Source organism: Filicampus tigris, chromosome 15, assembly GCF_054856515.1.
Source record: "Filicampus tigris isolate MCC_2025a chromosome 15, RoL_Ftig_1.0, whole genome shotgun sequence".
NCBI classification, from domain to species: Eukaryota; Metazoa; Chordata; class Actinopteri; order Syngnathiformes; family Syngnathidae; genus Filicampus; species Filicampus tigris.
In genome coordinates, this window is record NC_141231.1 from 9,324,069 (window position 1) to 9,339,481 (window position 15,413).

Consider the following 15,413-nt stretch of genomic DNA (forward strand, 5'->3'; position numbering starts at 1 on the left):
ACATTCAAATAGCCGAGCATTGCTTACATGCTTGAAATACAAGCAGCTGCAGGACAGCAAAAGCAAAGTACCCTCGTTACAAGGCTGGAATGCTCACTGGGTTACTTCGGGAGGTAAATCATGGACAAGGTCATCTTGGCCACGAAAAAAAAAAAAAATATGCGCTTGCTTGAGGGAACTAAGGCAGAAATACCATTGCCAGACATCCCGGAGGGTTTGGAGGTGATTTAGAACATCGGAAGAAAGCATCGAAAGCTGGAAACCATTTGCAGTCAGGTTCAAATTAGAATAGCATGTGCTGTGTCTACCTCGAAGCTGCCTTTTGCTTGGGGAATAAATGAAATGTAAACGTGGGATTACATTGATAATGTTGATTCATTCTGTGCTGCTGGACACTTCAAATTAAAAGGTAAATTTGAGAAACAACACTTCAAATGAGTTGCTCCAACATTTGTGTTGTCTAACCACGCCCCCCCCCCCCCCCCCCTTCTTCCAGCTGTAAGTGAGCGAGCAACTACATGGACTACTAGACCGAACATGAAGAGCCTTAAAGCCAAGTTCAGGAAAACTGATGTAAGTACTAAAACATATGCTGGTGACTAAGTTATAAGTGCGCGCACATGCCCGCATGGCAGAGGGCCGTGTCCATCTTTGGCAGCTGTAGATGATTTATAACCACCTTTCTCGACCTCTGCACGAATGACGGATATTTTTGCGAGAAAAACAAAATAAACCAAACAGTTTGGAATCATAACATGCGTATAATCAACTTAGCCCCCCACCCCCCCCCCCCCACTTGCGTGCTTTTGTAAACAGAAAACACATGGGAAAAGCTCTGTGTAACATGGCAAGCTTTGACAGATTTAATTGCGGGTGCCACGAGAAGGGTAGCACCTCCAGAAAAATGAGGTCACAGTTGGGAGACGAGGTTGAGAAACCACGATTGATGGCGTTAGAGCGGTGCGAAACAAACCATACTTTTCTCACGGTGACTCATATAAGAGGACCACAGTGTGGGAGTGCTGGGCTTAATTCCAGCAAAGGCCACGGTTCTGCAGATCTAGACTAGCGCAGTTCACCCTGCAGATGATTAATCCATCTTTTGGGAAGAACGGCTCTATCTCTGCCTCGCAGTCTTAACATATTGAACACTCACAGGAAGTGAGGCGTCTCCACTGTGTCTGACTCATCCGCTGTCACCGTAGTCTTGATGGCAACAAAGCTAAACAACAGACAGGAAAAGTCTAGAAGTTCCTGGTTAACTTGGATTTGAAGAGGAAGTTGATGAAGTTAGAGGATTGGTGAATAGGGTCAAGAATGTTTACAGCGTGTGGCGGGTAAAGGATGAGCTCAATAGAAATGAGGAGTCATCTTTTTGAGGGTTGTCCCATTAGGTGGAGTCATTTTCCACTTTGACTAAGGCGTTGTTCACACTGCAGCTCCATTCAGATTTTCTTTTGCTAATATGCGACATGAATCAAATTTTTCTTCATGCAGTGTGAACAGTACAATTCATTTTATTTTCAAATCCGACCCGGGTCTTTTTCCTTTGTGGATATAAATCGGTTATATATATTTGAAACGTTTGCAGTATGAAAGCTGAGGTCGCACTCATCCAAACACATCCGACCCATGCGTCATTTAAAAGCCAAATACGCAGTCCGCCCAAGCGGGGAAGAGTGCTTGGGGTTACGACTGTCAACCATCCGTGAATTTGCAAAATTGTAACAATCGTGTTGATTTGTATTTTTGACTTTAATCCCACTTGAAACACTAAGTATAAAGTGGACATCTTTGGTGATTCAGCCACGCATACAGTTCAGTTCTTAAGTGTAGCTTTAGTAGAACTCTCCATGAAATGAAATCGAGGAGCGCCACCTAATTTCCCCAAATATTTCGACCTCCTCCCGCCTCGCCACTCTGGCGGCGAAATATGAGATAACATGAGCCCCTACACGCGGGACCATATTTACTTCCGTAAACACCCAACGTCATGCTTTGTGCGCATGCGTGTCACATCACGGACGCGTTACATAAAAAGATCGGCTAAAGTAGAAATCAACCCAAACACATTTTTTTCAAGAATATGTTCCCAGCAGGCCCACTAGTTGAAACACGGCATTTTGATTAATATTGCCTTTGTGGAATATGAGTTAAGCAGCAAAATCCACCCGTTTTTAGCCATCTCTGGGGGCGGCCATTTTGTCACTTCTGTCGACTGAAAAATGACATCACAGTTGCTCGGGTCTCAGATAACGACCAATCATGGCTTCAGAAAACAGGTCAACCGTGATTGGTCGTTACCTGAGCCCTGAGCAGTTGTGATGTCATTTTCAGTGACATAAGTGACAAAATGGCCGCCGCCAGAGATGGCTAAAAACGGGTGGATTAACTCTTATTCCACAAACTCAGCATGCCATGTTTCAAACAGTGGTCTTGCATAGAACATATTCTTGAAAAAAACGTTTGGGTTGACTTGTGCTTCTAAATTGGCCACCATGCATTGCAGTGTGAACGTAGCCTTCATCACGACACACATCCCGAAACTCATCTGTGGATAGCTAGAGCAGAGGAATTCCGAGAGTGCAAATAATCCAAATGACATTCTCTCATTATCCTCCAGTCAAGATAAACATGAGATCCATACCATTGGAAACCTCCAAGGTTGAAGACAGTCCGTTTGTCAGAACCTCTGATTTGTTCAGATTCACTCATTTAGATTGAATTCACCCATTGCACCGTTAAAAGAAGGGATGCACCAAAACCAGACTGTACATCTGGACTCCTACTTGGACTCGTAAAAATGCTCCAATACGACGACACCCAATACCAGCCTCTCATATAGATACTATACAACTCTGTCCTCCCTGATCGTGTGGTGTGCATCTTAACAGGTAGCAAACGGTTCTTCAAAGAGTCAACGAGTGCTTGCTTCCAGCAATTTGATACTCTAGTGAAAGTTTACTGCAAAACTAAACACACAAAGATAATTACACATGTATTATAACTCAAACACATACTTTTGACAACTTGTTAATTCATATTGTACTGAGCAGCCTTTCCATACGTTTGTCATTTCCTTCCTTCCATACGACGTAAATATTTAGTTGCTCACTGAGCCGAAGTCTCAGGATGTCTTGCTTGACAGTGCTTCAGAAGACTTCAAAGGCCAATTTTTCCCGAAATATTTGGGTCAAATTCCACATTGCATGATTTTAGGAGCATTTCAATACAGAGGCTCCACTGTACAATGGGGTCCATTCAGAAGCACCATTTTTGTAGCAGTCACATGTTTTTGTGTGCAATATTTCATCTTAATGACCCCCAACAGGAATCCACGGATCAGCTAATGAAGGCTACAGAAGATAGGGGGCTCTGCTTTTTTTTTTTTTTTTTTTTTTACACAAGACAAATTTCCAATTAGAATTATTTTACTTCAACAAATATTTGAAAATACATTTACTCTACAATTAGATAAATAGAAGTAGAGTAGGCTAATGGTTAGCTCATCTGTCTCACATTTCTGGAGTTTGGGGTTCTCTGCTCTGGTCTTCCTGTTGGTAGTCTTCTCTGGGAACTGCAACATTAAAAAGTAAAAAACGTACATTAGATTTATTGAAAACTCTAAATTGTCCTTGTGTGACTGCGGTTTGTCTACATGCACGCTGAAATTGGCTGGTGAGCAGTTCAAGGTGTACCTCGCCTCTTGTCTACTGTAAAGTCGGCTGGGATAAGCTCCAGATGATCCCAATAAGGACAAACACTATAGAAAGTGCATGGATGGTTAAAATAAACCCTCATTGGCCACATTACATAACAGAGGATATAAAAAGTCTACACACCGCAATCCAAATGCCATTTTGTTTTTTGCGACATTAAAAAAAAATGAGACAAACATACTTACATGTTACATACATATTTCTTATACCATTAACATGACATGGGACATTGTTCCCCATTTTTGTTTTGGAAAGATTTTCTTATGGTCTGGCATGACACCAAGGTTTTATTTACCGGTATGTTTCCAAAAGTTATGTTTAGGGCAAACACCACTGCTAGCTCAACTTTGCTGATTGCAAAATGTAAAAAAATAAAATAAAAAAAACACAATTGATATAAGAACAAGCTAATTCTGTTTTTATACTAACTTACCTTATTATCAAAATAAGGTAGTTCTTTCTATGCACAAAGCATCAATGTAAACAAACACTTTTGATAAAATGCTTCTTATGTCTGGACAATATTCAGCATTCTCTTTTGTGGAACAAAAAATATGTACAAGTATTAAACAGATATTTTCACATGAAATGATCCTGCTGCATTGATTGCTCTGTATAAAGCACAACTGGATGTAACAGTAGACAATTTTGCTAAAGGCTTACATGTAGTTTTTCAAGAATAGCTTTTGTACATGGTCTGGCAGCAAGTCACTTCACTGTGTGCTCATTTATAATAAGTAATTATTTGAGCAAGAGGAGATTATGATCAAGTTTTTGAATAAATGAGGCAGCAACAGCTTTTTGGTCTGTCCCACTACCTTGCACGGAAGCCGCCGCTGTTGATTGTTCAGGTTTGTGACACCGGTCAATATGCGTCGAACTTGTCGCGTTCCCGTTATATTTCACTTTGAATTTGCAAAGGCTATACACGGCAACCGTCTTGTCAAGACGATCTCCTTTCTTATCAAATGTAGCGTTTCCACACAAAACAAACGCATTGTTTCGCCTTAAAAATCCATGCTGCGAGCTTGATGTAAATCCCCGGCGCCAACCAGGGATGACATGTATGAGGGAAAAACTAATAAAAGTTGATTAAAAATAACAAATAAAAATAAAAGGGAATTAGGAATTTGGAGTATAGAATTATTTTTTTTCATAATATTGATTCAATTGATCAATAACTTATAAAAGGGATGTGACGATGTGTGGCCAGCATTGACGTAAACTAGTCCGGCGCCAATCGATGTAGCTGGATCGTACGGCAGACGAACCGATACATCGATTAAACAGATGAATCTTTACATCCCTAAATGCGAGTCGAACTCCCTTTATGATGCGGTGCAGTCCTATACCACTAGTTTAGTGTATTCGTGTGACTTACATTGTAACATTATGTGAAATATATGTGCAAACTAGTATCCGGGGAATTAGACTCAATATACAATTTGACAGATGCTCTTGGTATTTCTTGCAACCCCAAATATGAATCCCTGCGATTTTGGCTGGGCATGCAGCCAGATGAAAGTAAATGATTGCTAATTCACTCTGCTATGTGGGAGAGAACAACCGCATCCATTGTTCCGAAAAATGTTGCGTTCCGTGTTGAGCTGCGAGATCTCAACAGTAGGCTGTGTGTCCATCTCACCTTCTCGTACCAGTCCTAAGACCTGTGTTTACTGTACACTACATCGTCCGAGATGGATCCTTTGAGTGTTTGGCCCATCTTCACTGTTACATCAGCCAGTTGAGCGGAGGGAGAAAAAAAAAATGCTCAGAAACACGAGCAAACCCGTTTGCACTTGTGTCTTTGCACACATCACTCCCACATTCTTTTTTCATTGAGCACTTTGATTGGCCTACTTTTGTCCATCCTTTTACACTCTGTATGGCTGCCCATTGTCCATTGCTTTGCATTCAATTCAAAGAAACAACAATGAAAACGTTTGCCCAACTGTCAGCATGTCTTGCACAACTGTTTGATTAAAACAAATGGTGGTCATTTTGTAGAAAAGAATGTTACATTGTTTAAACCACACAGCCAAAAGTCCTTCTCATAGTAACCATGAAGCGACCACAATGGAATTAAAATACCTCCTTGGTTCTATTTTGGCTTTTGTTTGTCAGTGACAGTTTTCCAAGGAATGTTCTCCCCCACAGTCAGTCCTTTATTTCCAGTTTTACTATTTAACACAAAACTAATTCCTTTCTTCATAAATGTTTTTTTTTCCCCATTTAGTTTCCAGGAAGTGTCTGATGGGGTTTTTAGTGTCAACAGGCTTCACCTAAACAATCGTTCTTCATCAAGCCAACCATTTGCAATAAGCGCTCTGACACCGTTAGGCCGAACGTACGCTGCAAATAATGACGGTTGAAAAGCGAGACTATGATTGCTGATTATGCTCTTTAAGGTTTTCAAGTGTCATCCAGATCAGGGTTTCCCAACTTGAATTAGAATTTGGATTCCTCTCCAGGACCAAAACTTACTCGTTGACATAATATATTGCCATATTAGCATAGACTATAAATTAACAAATGATAAAGACCACAAACCTTGAATTTATGGCCACAATTGTGAATAGAAAAAGTGCATTGCCAAGAAATTCTGTGGCTGCTTAATCAAAAGCTTGTATTATTATATACTGACAAATTTTTGACCCAATAAAAATCCTCCCACAATCCTTTACTTTTGGAATCACATGAAAACCTATTACCAGTAAAAGACACTAACTCCATATAACTCAAGATCACATCAACTACTGTAAACGGAATTTGTTCCACAATCATCGGGGAGCCTGTTTACTTGCCTTGCTCGGTAAGTCTTGCTGTTTTGGTTAACAAATCAGTTCAAATGGGCTCAGAAGTTAAATCTTTAATTCCCACGTGTGGACAATGGTGTCTATGAGCGGAGATAATAGTTTCTGCTCGGGAAGGCGATATGGTCTTCAAATAAAATCTGTATTTTTTTAGGATTTGCTTCGTTTCTGCTGATACCAAACAAACTTTGAAACTGTTCTTTTTTTTTTCTCCCTCCAAGCACAATCTTGCATCAACTTCCACAGAAATAATACAAATCAGATTTTCTCTTGGCTGCATTGCTTCCAGTACTGATGTAACATTATTTTACCCCGTTGATTTAATTCTCTATGTGCTGCTATGTTAATCTAATCTGCCAAGGGCCTTCAGAATCCATTGTGCTTGCTGATGAAATTTAAACTATGTTAGCCACGGGACTGTTTCTTTAACCAATCAGGTTTCAAATTTGTCACATCGTCAGCATTGATTGGTTGCTCGAAGCAATACAAGGGATAGCAAAACAATTCTGTAGTGACCTATACACATGAATACATTTAATAATCACCATCTCTGATGAGTATGTTGTATTATATAACTACATTTATTTAGATATTTGAAAGATTCTGCATACTGACCATAGCAATAGCAAGCATGCTGTTAGTGAATGTTGAATGGATGTTTTCCTACAAGTGCTGCGCCAGTGTGAAAGCATTGCCTACGCACAAGGTCTTCAAATTCCCTACCTCCATATTAAACTTTAGCATGTTATCAGACAGTACACGACTGAGATTATGTCATAGTAAACCTGCCCACTAATTTTCAGCGCTTGTTGGACTAAAAAGGAGTGTAACACTTGCTGCTTTATCACACTTGGTCAACATGAGTCAGTGTCTGGTGGAGTTTAATGTGTGTGTGTCTGTGTTTGTGCGTGTGTTCTAGACATTGTGTTTTGTCTGTGGATTATTTGGGCTACTCGACTGTAAAATGTGCAAAATAAAATGTGTGCGTGTGCGTGTGCGTGTGGTTGGGCAACCAGACGTGTAATCTGGGTTTATGGGAATAGGGTTTGGCAAACAGCCACAATGAGACATGAACCATTTGAACAATCACACAGCAGAAATAATGACAGGAATTTGGTATTTCCTGGTTTTTACTTAAAAAAAAAAACAACAACTCTTAGTCATGCTTCACGCCTACAGTGGAAGCGTTTAAAGCAAGCACAATCCATTCTGGAATACATTTTTGTTGTTGTTTTTTTAAGCTATTTTCCCCCCCTCATAAAAACCATTATTTATCAACAAGCAAATTCTCAATTAAGCATTATTATTAAGCATTTGTAACTTTCATTAGAGTGTAAAAATAAGTTCACATATGTAAAGCAAGAAAACCTAAAAACAAAATCTGTACTCCTTTCTTTCCTATGTCACAATAAACATTTGTGAAGTCGAACCTTTAGATGCTTACTGAGCTAAAGCCTTGCAAGCTTCGTTTGAGGACTCGCATCATGTCATACATAATGTAGCGAAGTGACGTTTTTCCTGTAATTGCTATATATTGTACACATTCCTGATTTTGGGTCTATTGAATGTGAAATAACACAAACGAGTACTGTATTTTTCGGACTACGAGTCACACTTTTTTTTCCATAATTTGGCGAGCACATCACACCTGAGTTAATTGAAATAATGCCGCCTTCATGTTGACATTCTCCTTCTATAATTTGGCAGCTACGAGGTCCAAGATCTGCCAATTTTTCTCAAAATTGCTAAACAGAGCTGCAGTGTTATTGGAAGCACAGATTAGCATTAGATTCTGAGAACCAGCACATAAACACACCATATAGTGGTACATGGTTGCAGCCACAAGCAATAGTCATAAAAAAATAATTAAATTAAATTAGTTATAGTTATTAAAATAGTGTATCTGCCAGTCTGTCTCTCTCTCTCTCTCTCTCTCTTTCTCTCTCTCATTGGATGGATACTAGAATAATGGCACACATGAAAAGAGCAAGCACTGAATAAATCATCGTATTAAATTAGGAGATTTTCATTGACTATTACCTTCATATTCAAGCTCTTTGTTCCTTTTAGTATAAGCTGTTGGGCACACACTCTCATTAATAAATGCAACCTCTTGTTGTATTGTGCATGTATGACAGTGCCTCGCACAGGCCTTCCTCTATTGTCACGACGTAAAAACTGCTCCTACAGCTGCCAGACTAGGTAAAATTAACCCCCCGACCCCCACTCAAACCACTTTAACATCCATGTACAGTTCACAGTATCCACAGTACACATGCAGACACAAACACACACACACAGTCACTATCCAATTGATGCACGGATTACATCTCGTCACTCCACACATCTGTTCCATGGCATCAATTAATCCGGGGCGGGGGTTGTACAACATGGCACAGGACACCCGACTAAACGTGCAGATTTTTGCTGCAATTCCACAATGTACATCAACTAATTTTAACTGTGTAAATATTGCAGGAATGGAGAGCTCCTTATCAGGCGTGATGGAATGTCTGCTGTGTTAAATAAAGCGGCGCAGCCCAGGCACTCAGTCACATGCTGATCATCTGAAAACATTTCTACAGAACGCTCTATGCACTGTAGGGATAAGAGCATTGAATTACACTGTTAATGCAGTTTAGTACATTATAGGGAAATCTAGACCACATAAATTCAATTATTTACAAAGCAAAAAGATTTAGAGCTTAACATTATGGCGGCCAAATCCTTCAACTATTGATGATTTCTTACACAGCTGAAGCGTCGCTCTGGTAGGGAATGTTTTATTTGGCCCAGTCTGACTCGATGTGGCCAGTCTGAGTTTATCCTGGCTGGGTGCAGCAAAAGGGTATTAATGCTGAGAGTGACAGTAAAGCCTTGGGGGGAGACCCTTGTTAATCCGGGGGAGGAAGGGCGGGTGTCTGTGTTGACAAATCTGAGCCAGGGAGACAGGAAAAAAAGTCCACAGAGATGTCCTCATTCAAACAAACGAGCCTGGTAAACTCAGTGTGTGCATTCAAGGCAATGCAATAAAATGAGTATATAGTTAATCCGTTGCAAATAGCGATGCTTGTCCGCTGAATGCGTGAGACCCTGCCCGACTGGAAAATGGATACTACTTCGTCTTAGAGCTTTCTTATACCGACACATCCCTCTGTGTGTAAAGACTCTGACGACTGAAATGTATCCCACCGGGTCATAGCCGCGATAAGGGGAAGCTAGCCCCAGATAGCTTAGAAGCTAACAGATTTGGCGGGTGGACATGCACGTCTGCGGCGTCGCCTCCTCGCTTGGGAATGAAAATACTGACAGGAGCTGTTCAGTTAACTGTGGCACCCAGGGAAGAAGCATTTTCGGGGTTTAACCATAACTAGCTAGCTAACTGCACACTATTGACAGATATTGGTAAAAACTAAGCAACTTACAATCGTGCCGGATAATAACTAATCTGAACGAACGCGCTCAAGTGTTTATTCAGTGAGGGAAGGAGGACTCATATTGGATGTTGAAGTGTGTCAGTGGGAGCTGGTTTAGTCTTTCTCGCACACACGCAGCAAAAAAAAAAAAAAAAAAAAATATCAGGAAAACAGATCAGTTTAACGCTATATTTCCACAATTCAGTACTGTATAGTTCTAAGTCTTCACATTTTCAGCTATTTAAACATGTATAATGTATTTAGAAACAAATCTCTGAATTATAAAATGTCTTTTGTCACAAGAAAGAAATTGCATAGCATTTAGTCCAAGCTCGACTGATTTGAGTATATTGATCACTAACAGATAACGGACTGCTCATTACTTTATTGACTCTCAGCCAATCGAGAGGGATCCTCTGTTTCCAACAATTCAGCATCGTTCCGATGTTCCAAATAGCACTCAATGTGGTAGTTTGCACAGCAGTGTAGGCCTATATCGTCACAAGGCACATTCAATTATCACCATACTTGATATTTCCCATGAATATTTTATTTTAACTACAAGTGTTTTTCAAATATTTAGTATAATTATGTGTTTACTACTGTGTTAGTGTAGATTACTGATAGACTACGGTGTTACAGTTTAGGGTCACCACCTATTTTTTTTTTCTTTTGGGTGTTTTATTGTGTGTATATTCGTCATCAGTCAATGCACTTTGATGAAATCTGGCTCGCAATGACAGGGTAGCCGATCCGTCCGCTTTCACTTGCTGTCCCATTGGAAGATATCCAATTCGTATTGCATTTTTATCCACATTATTGAGGCTTAATGTGGATCTGATCTGAGGATATCCGATTCTCTGTGTTCTTTCTCTTCATATCCTGTGATGACATATCTGAACTGGAGAACACATGGGAGAGAAAAGTACCGTCAGAGTCGCAATAGAAGCCCCTTTCACACTGACCTGATGCTGACACTAGGGCTGAACGATTTTAGGAACATATTGTACTGCGATTTTTCTGAAAGATATTGCGATTTCGATTTGATTTGCGATTTTCTTGAAATAAAGCTTCAGTGCAATATTCACAATGTACAGTAACATTGCCAAACATGACAGAAAATGCCATTAATTATATCATTAAAAACATTAAAAGCTAGTACTATAATAATGCAAGGACACTAAAGAGATTTTGTGAGAGAGGAAGTTTTCAAGTTTTTAAAAATGGTTCAAGTAAGGCAAGACCTACTGCAATATGTATTAATGTGTAATTGTGTATATAATTTTTTTTAACCGCAAAATGTTTTACATTTTGTACTAATGTACATATTCTTTGTACATAAATGCAAGATAATGTATCAATATTTTTCCATATTCTTGCTAGAGATTTAACAGAAACTGAGGGATCTGCAATACGTCCTCAAATTCATATCATGGTATTAATTGGATCTTTTGATTCCAACAGTAATGGTGGGTGTAAAAATCATAATGGGGGTATTTGTTTTGGGGTTATTTAAATGCGATAATGTAAATATTTCCTGTTAAAATGGATAAGAAAGTATCAGTCATTCTTCTCTCTGCTTTTAATTCAAATTTTCCATTTATGTAAACATGTCTGCTTTTCTTTAATGTCATGAAATGTATTTTAACAAAAAAACGTTGTCCCTTTGCAAAGCTAAATTGATTCAAAATGATAATTTTAAGACCTGTTATTGTGTATATCTCAAAACTTAGTACTCTGTGTTGCAAAACAGTGCAAATAACTAAAAAATAAAAAAAACAAGTGATGATATAAATATTTAATATACGTTTGACGTCGCACTCTTCGTCATGGCTGACGACAGTGGTTTCCGTGTTTTGGTGTTAGAACATGTGCTAAATTGCGAATGGAGCTGTCGTCTTAATTGTTTTAATTGTAATTCTAGATACGCTTTAATTGTAATACACATTTTCTGTCCATAGCTGTTGGCTCTCCACCCTAAAGCGGTTCTAGCCAGACTTCTATGAAAAGTCGACTGTATGGATAAGCACTTATTTTGGGTCTTCCCGACTCTGCATTTGACTTTAGCGATTAGCACGTTTAGCGACCCCCTCTTCGCCTCCTCAGTGAAAAGGCTACTTATCAGTGAGGTAGTTTGTCACCACGGAGGAGAGGATCCACATCACGCAGCTCATTGCTGCTGCTGTGCACGGACTTACATAATGGTATAAGTGAAGTGAGGTGAAAGCTAGGTTAGCGCCTTGCATATAAGTAGCCGCGAAAATAAATAACTTATGGGAGTACGGGCGACAATGTGACGTAGACGCTACGCTTTTTCAACCAGTTTGGTGCTGGATAGTGTGACCTCTCCACAGTAGCATGCCGCTGATTGGTGAGCGTCGGGGATGAAAGCCCCTTTTAAAAACCACGGCTTTGACTATCTCGAAATTGCGTTGTCTGAGATCGTGATTTCGGTCCCAAAACGATAAATCGTTTAGCCCAAGCTGACACTGACATTGCCATGAATCTACTGTAATTATGTTCACAGGCAGCCATGCGGCTGTCGCTGCTTCTGCTACATCTCTGATGCTGGTGTTTGTCAGGATGCAAAGTGCGCTCTGGCATACAGATCGCCACAGTTCATTTGAAAATAACTGATACAGCCACTGTGTTGCCTCTCCTCGAGGTCCCTATTACCACATCACAGCTTCTTTATAAAGAACAACTCTACTGAATCCAAGAGACAGGAGGTTTAAGCATGGATCCAATTAAAAGAGGACAGGGGATGTTCCTTCCAGTTATCCCTTATCGCCACCACATGCCAAGAAAACTGAGTATCAAAAAATGAACAAGACACTCAGCATGGAAAAATGATCTTGTATACTTCATTTTTTTTTATTTATTCATGTTTGTTGGACTGATTTCTTGGTTTTGTTAGGTTGTGAGGACAGTGGAATAGTCTTGAAATAAATTCCCTTAAAGGATTATAAATAATCGATACAATTTTTAATTTTAAGAGAGAGGGCCACGTCTCTGTCAATAGACGCATTTACACTCCCTCGAAGAGCCAAATTATCCTATCTGCAAAGGAAGTTATTCAAGAAATCCAGACATAACCAACATTAACTTTTGGTCAAGTGCCATTCAGGCTGGTAGGTGTCAGAGTGAAATCTATAGTGCTTTCATCGGTAAGGAGTTAACCCAAATGTAATTTAATCAGTACATCATGCCCATCCCTTGCGATGATGCAAGGTCTGGTTGGAGCATGTTTGCACTGCTCTTGAACAAAGTTTTATGGCACCACATGCACTGAGCATGACTCAATAGTCTGACTCCATTGTGGCCATGAAGTCATACTGGAAGACATACCATTCTTCTCATTACAAAATTGCCAGGAGCAGATGAAGGGGCTGAAGGGAAGTCAAAAGTCAGCTTGTGGACAGAGGATAGCAGCGGAGCACCTAGGCTATCTGTTAGGCCAGTGGTCAGCAACCACTGGTCTGCGGACCGGTACCGGTAATAGTCACAAAATGTTTAATTACTCTGTAATTGTCCTAGAAAGTTACATGGACACTTCAACAAATATTGTAAATAGCTCCCTAAAGTTTCTACAGTTAAAGTGTTCCAACATTTTAATACACGGTAACTTTATAGTTTCACTGAGCTTTGTTTTAAGTTCGAACAAAAACAAAGCGTCGAGAGTTCCCAGGCTCAGCAGCATCATTTATAAACTTAACTGAAAATGTAAATAATAGACCCCTGAAGTGTTTCAGGGCTTTGAAATGAATTTAATTTGATTCCTAATTGATTACAGATCCACTTCACGTGATAATCACAGAGTCCCTGGCTTGGATTTCCTTGGATTGTAGATCGTGAAAGTGTCTAACTATTGTTTGGAACGGTGAAGTTACTCTGACCATACCTTACACCGCCAAATAATCTGACAAAAATCAGGACTATTCACAGCCATCAAATAATGTGATTTTTGCTGATTTGGTCGGGGAATCAGGCTCAAAATTGTCTGGACAATTTCTTTATTCTTCATGTCCTTGAACCAAAGGAACATTCTGGCTCTCCGCTTTCATTTCAGTTCAAACTTATTGTTTAGTTTGGCCTGTTTGGCCTAACTGGAACAATATATCAGGCTCGGATGTGGATGAAGGAAGGGTTCGTCTCAGGCCACCTGAAAAAATGAGAGATTTCCTTCATGAGAGACTTTTGGCTGGGGACCGTTTTGATTTGTGGCTTGTAATGTTTTTGCTTCCCAGTTACCATACTGTGTATTTAGTTGAACCCGATGATTTAAGAACTAAAAATGACAGATTTACAGCTACGGCATATCAAGTGGCCAAACGAAGCCTGTTTCCCTTTTATCGGTACCGGACTGCTTTGACTCCATGTGCTGATTAATGTAAATGAAGCGGCAAAATAGCTTTGGGTCAAAGTTGGTTTAATCAGCAACCCTTTTTAATTATGCTGTTTTATTTCCAAGCTCAGCAATGTTTTATTTATAGGGCAGAAATGGCTATTAGTAGCTTAAGGAAGTGTTGGCTGACGACTATTTTTAGCTCTGGGTTGTCTTGACTTGCAGCCACAATGCCGGACATGTCCTGTAATCTTTCTGTTTTAAATACCAACTTAACCTTTTGCTGAAATGAAATGGTTTGTGACTCCAGTTGCAAATCACACATGTATAGTCGCAGCATTAAGTCGAGAGACCTTTTGAATTTGTGAGAAGATTTATGATGAATGAACACAATAGGTTTGATGATTTGTTCCTGGAACTGCACGAGTTGTTTATAAGCAGTTTGGATTGCATAGGGGATGATTTTGTATAGATGACTTAAGCTTTTCCAAAGGCCAGTGTTACAGGAAAGTGTCTTTTTACGGTGTAGGTACACATGCTGTTCACTGTTTTTACTATCCTTACTTGGAGTCCAGATCATTATTAGCCATTATGAGCCTCTGAAATCTGACTCCAGTGTGGGTGTTTTTTCTTGCATTCATGTCTGTTTGCCCAATGAAGTTACGGTAAACTCTTTTGTCTGTGCCGCGACAAAAAAAAAAAAAAAAAAGGACGCATTGTTTGAAGACATTCGAGAACATCTGCTTTGTTGCAGATAAGGCGTTTGCAGTTACAGCCGTAGACGATCAAAGTCCAAAGAAGTTGTAAATGTGTCGGTTTCTGGCTTTCCTTTGCCATTTCTTTTCCTTTCATTCTTCCGTACATACACACGTCCTATCATCTCTTTCCTGTCTTTTCCAAACAAAGCATATTCCTGTAAAACTACCAAGTTATTCCCGTTGGACTTAGTGTTGTCTTTTTCGTAGACTGCAAGGAAGTCTAACCTATAGGAGAAAAAGCATTTTGCAGTTTAGTACTTGCTATGTGCTCTTTGTCTTCCAATCAGCAAAGTCTGAATTTAATTCAGTTCTATGCCAAATGTAGGGGAATTGTTAATTAACAGATTCTTTTGGCCTTAATC

The 15,413-nt window shown here is 39.7% G+C and overlaps 2 protein-coding genes across 5 annotated transcripts in view; one reads left to right on the forward strand and one right to left on the reverse strand.

Moving 5' to 3' along the window:
- Positions 1 to 15,413, reverse strand: part of scarb2c (scavenger receptor class B, member 2c) — a 106,297-nt gene that overhangs the window by 17,329 nt on the left and 73,555 nt on the right. For 2 of the 3 annotated variants that reach the window (XM_086052732.1, XM_086052734.1), the window contains exon 4: positions 3,520 to 3,577. The exons of the other annotated variant lie outside the window; for it this stretch is intronic. The gene's annotated coding sequence lies outside the window, so the exon portion shown is untranslated. The remainder of the gene's footprint in view (positions 1 to 3,519; positions 3,578 to 15,413) is intronic. 3 annotated transcript variants of the gene reach the window in all.
- Positions 1 to 15,413, forward strand: part of rai14 (retinoic acid induced 14) — a 44,164-nt gene that overhangs the window by 3,476 nt on the left and 25,275 nt on the right. For both annotated transcript variants that reach the window (XM_086052729.1, XM_086052730.1), the window contains exon 3: positions 497 to 573. In XM_086052729.1, coding sequence (XP_085908855.1) covers positions 497 to 573 — 77 coding nt within the window. The remainder of the gene's footprint in view (positions 1 to 496; positions 574 to 15,413) is intronic.